The 7,116-nt window shown below is 34.6% G+C and overlaps 1 protein-coding gene across 2 annotated transcripts; it reads left to right on the top strand.

The window, feature by feature from the left end:
* Nucleotides 1–3,807: 3,807 nt before the first annotated feature.
* On the top strand, nt 3,808–7,102 carry LOC111395898 (scarecrow-like protein 13). 2 transcript variants are annotated; one of them, XM_023022113.1, is made up of 2 exons: nt 3,808–3,908; nt 5,030–7,102. In XM_023022113.1, exon 2 carries the CDS (start codon nt 5,192–5,194, stop codon nt 6,785–6,787), a length of 1,596 nt encoding a protein of 531 aa, XP_022877881.1. In that variant the 5' UTR covers nt 3,808–3,908; nt 5,030–5,191; the 3' UTR covers nt 6,788–7,102. The 2 variants fall into 2 exon arrangements, with proteins under 2 accessions (XP_022877881.1, XP_022877882.1); XM_023022114.1 differs by lacking the exon at nt 3,808–3,908 and adding an exon at nt 4,073–4,331.
* The last annotated feature ends 14 nt before the right edge of the window (nt 7,103–7,116 follow it).

Genomic DNA, 7,116 nt, shown 5'->3' with positions numbered 1-7,116 from the left:
GTCTTATGTTCAAATGGCAATTAAAAAAAAATCACTAGAATAGATAAGCTTTTTCTAATTGCAATTTGAACATGTAGGCAAGAGGACATGACAAAAGAATATGTAAGAATTGGTTCGCTAAAAAGTAAATTACATGGAGGATATAAACTAAGGGCAAATCTTACCAATCCATGTTAGATGCACGTATATGGCACTTATTGGTATATAGTATCAATTAATCTAATGGTTTTCATTGATGACCATATTCCAATTCCAAAACGAGGTCCATGATCCAAAATAAAAATCAGTTCAATCAATTAATTTATTTTTACTTATTTGACCTCATTTATCTAGTGGTGACACGTTTTGATTTTTAGATTAGATATCACTGACACGATTAACGAAGAAAAAAGAAATTAACGCACTATATTGATAGCCATTTAATGAATTATTCTCACCCCAAAAGCATTCGTTGTCTTTTAAAAATTAAAAAGAATAGAGCATTCTAAACTCTAGGTAAGATAGAGATGAGGACATAAAAAATCAAGAATCCACTTTTCCATTATTCCTTCATCAACATTATCTTAAGTAATACCTGTCTGCAGCCGAGCTTACTTTACACGTCCATAGCAATGAGTAGCATAAGATTAGTATATCTTGTAATAGCTTTATCAATAGACACCAAATTAATAAAATATACATTAAAAATGCAATGCTTAAGAAGTTTTAGTTGAGACCTTGTTTGGTTCAGCCTTTTTGAAATTATATGTTGATTAAATTTCATTTTTAACTTCACATTTTTTGAATCTACAATTTTTAACCACATATTTTATGAAACTTACTCCTTATAATCTTAAAAAGCTAGACCAAAGAGAGACTGAGAATATGAGTTTGATTGACTTTTTTTCATGAAAAATGTTATTTTTTCGTTCAAATTCCTACTTTTTGAATGTTTAATTGACAATCTTTTTTAATAAAAAAAATATTTTTCAACTTTTGATTAAGCTATCATAATTTCCTCAAAAACATGAAAAAAAATATTTTATTTAAGGAGTGGTTTTTATTTTCCAGGTAACTCTCTCTCTCTCTCTCTCTCTCTCTCTCTCTCTCACATTTACCCCCCCACCCATCTACCCATAATAAAAAATTAGGGATGGCAAAAAAATCTATTCAACCCGATACCCGTGAAATCCCGCCCCGAATAGGACAGGTAATACTCGCCTAACCGAATATATGGGATGGGTATAGGACGAGAGTCATTGTCTCGAAATGGGTATGGGATGGGTACGGGAAACATAGTCCCCGCCTCTTAATATTAATTTCAAATTTAAGTTTCTATCAAACAAAAATAATATATTTATCATCTTTTTTTTAAAGATAACATAAGTTGTTTTTAACGACTTGTTAAAAAAATAATACCATTTACTAACTAAGGACTTAAAAAATAAATGAGATGATAAATGGGGCAGGAGACTTGCCCTGTCCCGAGCCCACCCCGTCCTACTTTAATTGGGTATGGGTATGAATATAGGGTAAGATAACAAAAATATCTGACGAGACGGGGGTAGAAATGGCCTACCTGTCCCATACCCCTCTCGATGTCATCCCTATAAAAAATGGACAACTGAATAAAACGCATTTAGTTAATAAAATTTCATACAAACAAGTTCTAGTCAATTGAATTGTATAGAATTTATTTTTTTATGCAAGTTTCATTATTGCAATCAAACACACTCATAGTGCTTGTTTACTGAAATTTTATCAACTATGTAATCGATCAAATTTCAATTATAATCACACATTTTTTAAAAAGTACAACTTTTATCAAAATTCAACCACACATGTTATCATCTTTTATTAAAATATGGTAAATTATTTAAGCAAAACCATGGGTGGATTCGAGTGGCTAAGATTTAATCAACTTTAGGAATATTATCATTCGCCAATAGCCGTTGGTTTTGACGTCAGACAACGACAAAGGAAGGGGATTGTATCATCTGACTGTGAGTTTCTGACGTAAGCAGTTGTTGCCTCGTTACTTCTCCCATTAATTATTCTAAGAATAAATTATAAATTTATGTTGCTTCTTCGAACGTGGGTACAGGTAAACCGTAAACGCGCCAACCGAGTAATGTCGCCCAGACAATTAAAGTCTCACATATTTTTGTACGAACTTTACAAATATTAGTGGCGAATATTGTGTAGAAACTCCTATTCGCCTTCCTGTCACATTTTTTCCAACTCAATAATAGAAGACCTCTACTCGGTGTTTTACAGTACTAGTCCTGTTTGAGATTGATATTGATATTGATATTGATTTTAATTTTGACTTTGATTTGTAATGTTATTATTTTCTTTTCCTATTTGAATTTATAGACAATTATTAATTTGTGGAAGTTTTAGGTCATTTTGTCAAAGATAACGATAACTTGTTCTTATTATTTAGCTTTCGTTTGATTCCTATTATTTTCAATATATATATTTTCTTTTTTTTTCAACCACATATTTTTCAATAAAATAATATTATACGAAAATCCAAAATTTTTCATTATTTTTTAACCACACATTTTTCATCAATCTACTGTACCAAAATGCATTCTACACCAAAAGTAAGGATCAAACAGGCCCTTAATGTTATCGCATCGACTAGATTATTATCTTTTTATTTTTATTGATTTGATGGGTTGATCAATGATGTTTTAAAATCTAGCATGGAGGATTCTGCCGAACGTGAGACGTCACCTCTTAGGTATGTATTGATTCAAGTGAGCTTGTGTTTAAGTGTTGTGATATTAAGCTATATACTTGTTGAGTTGAGATAGTTTACTAGTGATCTTATACGACTACTTTTTATTTCAGGACTTCTGTATGAAATTAATTCTATCCCCTCATGTATAGCTTGTTGATTGGCGATCATATTGTGCATTTCAAAGAGTACTTACTACATGTAGAGCTGAATGAAGTTCCTTTTGGTTTGGTTCCAAAGAAAATCAAAATCAAATCAAGAACATGTAATTTTCTTATTGTGGGACCATTTTTCATCGATAATTAGACAAGTGAATCGAAGCGAATGAATTTGGTTTAATTTGTTTCGATTCATAACTAAAATTTGAAAACAGTTTTACTATACAAAGAGAAATCATCAAAAGTGAACACTCACAACCAAAATCAAAAAAATAAGTCTCGTGGTTAATTTAAACATCATTAATTTTTAAAAATGGTTAGGTTAGTGAAAACATCATTAATTACACATGAGGCCAACTACCACGTCAAGGTACTACTTCACAGTTAAGGTACAACGGTTTATTTAAGTATATAAATTGAAAGAGAAATATTCGTTGCATTAAAAGTTGTTGGAAAAATAAAATAAAGGTTCTCAACCCTTTGGAATTCTTTAAAAGATACTGATCTAATCATCAAAAGAACAAAATTCAATTGTCGAGACACGTTTGATTTTCACTTTTCTTAAAATGTATTTTTTTTCTTTTTTTCTTTCAATCATACATTTCTCATTAAAATAATATTACACGTAAATAAATAAAAAATCTATATTTTTCATCCATACATTCCCTATCAATTTGCAATTTTAAAATTCATTTTTTTCATAAATGTGTGTCAAACACCCCTTAATCTTAAATTGAGATGAAAATTTATTGGTCACTCGAGATAGAATTTTGAAATCACTTTTGGCGTGGAGAAAATATCATTTCGCTACGCGCTGAAGTCCGCATCTTGATTTTTGGACTGTACTAGCCACGGAGGTATCAGTACGATTTCTGGTTTACGCGCTTGTCGAGGGGGCATTAATTTTTCCTCTCATGTGCTCCACTATATAAAAGTCTGACATTATTAAAAAATTCACGATTCTTCATTTCTACTCAAGAATTGTTCCTCTCTCTGTCTCTCTGAAATTTAAGAACATCACCAAGGTATGGAACGCCAAACTTACCTCTTATCTTTCGCTTCTTTAATTCTTTTTCTTGTTTTAACTAATAACTGGGGTCCTCTGTGATTGATGGTTCGAAATTGATTTAAACATTTTTTTTGAGTAATTATAGTTTGTGTTATAGATCTGTCTTCTGNGGGTCCTCTGTGATTGATGGTTCGAAATTGATTTAAACATTTTTTTTGAGTAATTATAGTTTGTGTTATAGATCTGTCTTCTGATTAAGAATGATTTCATTTTTGATGTGGGTTGATGGGTCTTTAACAAAATCTCGAAGGAGTGGGTTTCCTCTTTAATTAGCTTTTATGATATGGGTTGATGGTTGGATGAAGAAAGCTTGAAGAAGTGGTTTTCTCATTTTACTCTTCGATTTCTTCTTGGGAATTTCGCTTTGTGATGTTAGAAGGTCCAAATAGATTTTCATTTGATATTAAGCTCTGTTATTTGTTCAATAGTTCAATTGTTTTCTGTTATCTTTACTCTGTTTGAACATTTACGCTGTAATTTGGTTCTGTACTTCAATTATTAGCAGATTAGCATTGACTTTCGGCTTTGCATAGTCCTCGCTGGGAAATATAGTTTCAGTATTATAAGCATCTTTCTTCATTCATCTATCGTCTAACTATATATTGTATTGTTCAGTTTGATCATCATACCAAAACCTTGGTCTTCTGAATGAATCCCATAAAGGAATTAGTTCCATTTCATACTTGTCTTCCTGTGAATTATGTATTTGGTCAACTTTTGTTGATATATTCGATCTAAAGGTGTAAGAAGGTATTGACCTCACACTCGGAAGCTAATAGAACCTTAAAACTTCCTCAGTTAATTTACCATGGGAGGCAGGCCTGTTTCAATGATAGATCAAATAAATAAGGAAATACGTTATATTAGAACTCGTGTCAACTTGTCCATTTTTCTCGTTTAGAATCTTCTCAGCCACCTGCTATTTGTGCGTTTATAGTCACCTCATGATTATTTTAGTGCGGATTCATGATTACATTTGTAATCAAATGTTGTCGAGCCTTCAAAACTATGTATTTTACTTGATGATGTGATCTGTATTGTTGAAATGCACTTATCATGTGTCCTCTTTAATGCCAGATTTCTCTCACAAAGGTCAAATTTTTAGAGGCTAAGTTGCTAATTTGGCTACACCATATATATTTTTGCCAAGGAAAGTATCTCTCTGCCAAATGAGATGTGGTTACTGTACATGAATTGAGACAGGTTGAGCTTAACGTTACTAAGTCAGCATCAATAGAAATGCAAGCATCCCAGGACCCTCAAACATCGTCCGGTATGGCATATTGCTTTTCTCCTTTGCAAGTTCTGAACAGCAATTCAAGTGGTAATAGAATTAGTGAAGGGACTGAAGTTTCTGTTCAAAATTGCACCGAACAATTCTTCACTTTGGAATCAACACCAGCAACTGATTTTGTTATCTACAATTCACCTTCAGCTCTAAGCGTCGCATCTAACAGGAGCCCATTTTCTCCCCAGTGTTCTCAATCCTACGTGTCTGATATCCATCATTCATCTGATAATAATTACGGGTCACCATTAAGTGGGTATTCCGGGGTTGATGATAACAGCAAATTGATGCATGCACTCATGGTATTGAGGAATGAATTGTTGGGACCTGAATCCGATATGGACGACAGTTGCTCCTTTTACGGTGTACCCTCACAAACTTCTACCTTTAATAAATTCGACCGAATCTTAGAAATGGCACCTAGCATGGATCTGAAACAGGTGCTCATTGAATGCGCCGAAGCAGTATCAGAAGGTGATTTATCAACTGCAGAAGCTCTGATGGACATATTAGAAAGAAGGGTTTCAGTATCTGGTGAGCCTATAGAAAGGCTGGGTGCATACATGGTGGAAGGACTTAGGGCAAGATTGTTGTCCTCAGGAAGTATAATCTACAAAAAGTTGAAGTGCATAGAGATAACGAGTTCAGAATTGATATCTTACATGCAGGTCCTTTATCATGCCTGTCCGTATTACAAGTTTGCGTATATGTCTGCCAATGTTGTAATTGGGGAAGCCATGGAAAATGAGAATCGAATCCACATTATCGATTTTCAGATTGCACAGGGCAGTCAGTGGGTGTTCCTTATTCAGGCTCTTGCACGTCGGCCCGGTGGACCTCCATATATCCGCATTACTGGTGTTGATGATTCCCAGTCTGCTCATGCAAGAGGTGGAGGACTCGAGCTAGTGGGTGAGACTTTGGCAAAAGTGGCCAAATCATGTGGTGTGCAATTTGAATTCCATGCCGCTGGTATGTCAGGATGTGAAGTCCAGCTAGAAAATCTTCAGATACGACATGGAGAAGCCTTGGCCGTAAATTTTCCTTATATGCTGCACCACATGCCAGACGAGAGCGTGAGTACTATGAATCATCGAGACCGCTTGCTTAGACTAGTTAAGAGCTTGTCGCCCAAGGTTGTAACCCTTGTTGAGCAAGAATCCAACACTAACACTGCCCCGTTCTTTCCCCGATTTTGTGAAACTCTAAATTATTACACAGCAATGTTTGAGTCAATTGATGAAGCTCGACCAAGGGAAGACAAGCAGCGGATTAATGCCGAGGAACACTGTGTGGCAAGGGATGTTGTCAACATAATAGCATGTGAGGATACCGAGAGGGTGGAAAGGCACGAGCTTTTTGGAAAATGGAGGTTGAGACTCATGATGGCCGGATTTTCTCCAATCCCATTGAGTCAATCGGTAAGCACCGCCATTAGGGACATGTTAAATGAGTATAGCCGCAATTACAGTATCGCGGAGAGCAATGGCGCTCTATATCTTGGATGGAAGAACAGAGCTATGGCTACATCTTCTGCTTGGAGATAAAAACTTGTTAGGGATTTGCTTCACTAAATCTATAGTTTTTTATTTACTTGTAAAGTAAATTTTCTGCTGGTTATTGTACTTTTTCTTGTCGCTTGAGCTGCTCCGGTAGGGCTCGACTCCGGCACTTAGACCTCTTGTACGGTAGTGGCAGCACTGGGATTTGGATAGACTGTTTTCTTTTTCTTTTTTTTCCTTAAAAAGATATCCATGGATGCATTTGTAGCTCTGTATTGGCACATCTCAAGAACCAAATGCGGCATTTTAATGCTGGAACTTGTGACATAAATTAAGGTTTTCCAGTTGGTTAAGATTCAACTTAGGGTAATTGG

The sequence above is a fragment of the Olea europaea genome, chromosome 6 (assembly GCF_002742605.1).
Source record: "Olea europaea var. sylvestris chromosome 6, O_europaea_v1, whole genome shotgun sequence".
NCBI classification, from domain to species: Eukaryota; Viridiplantae; Streptophyta; class Magnoliopsida; order Lamiales; family Oleaceae; genus Olea; species Olea europaea.
The sequence above is the reverse complement of the archived record's forward strand: the minus strand, read 5'-3'. Positions and strand labels throughout refer to the sequence as shown.

What these genes read in the sequence shown, in the direction of transcription:
- LOC111395898 (XM_023022113.1), top strand. Translation starts at nt 5,192, where the DNA reads ATGCAAGCATCCCAGGACCCTCAAACATCGTCCGGTATGGCATATTGC.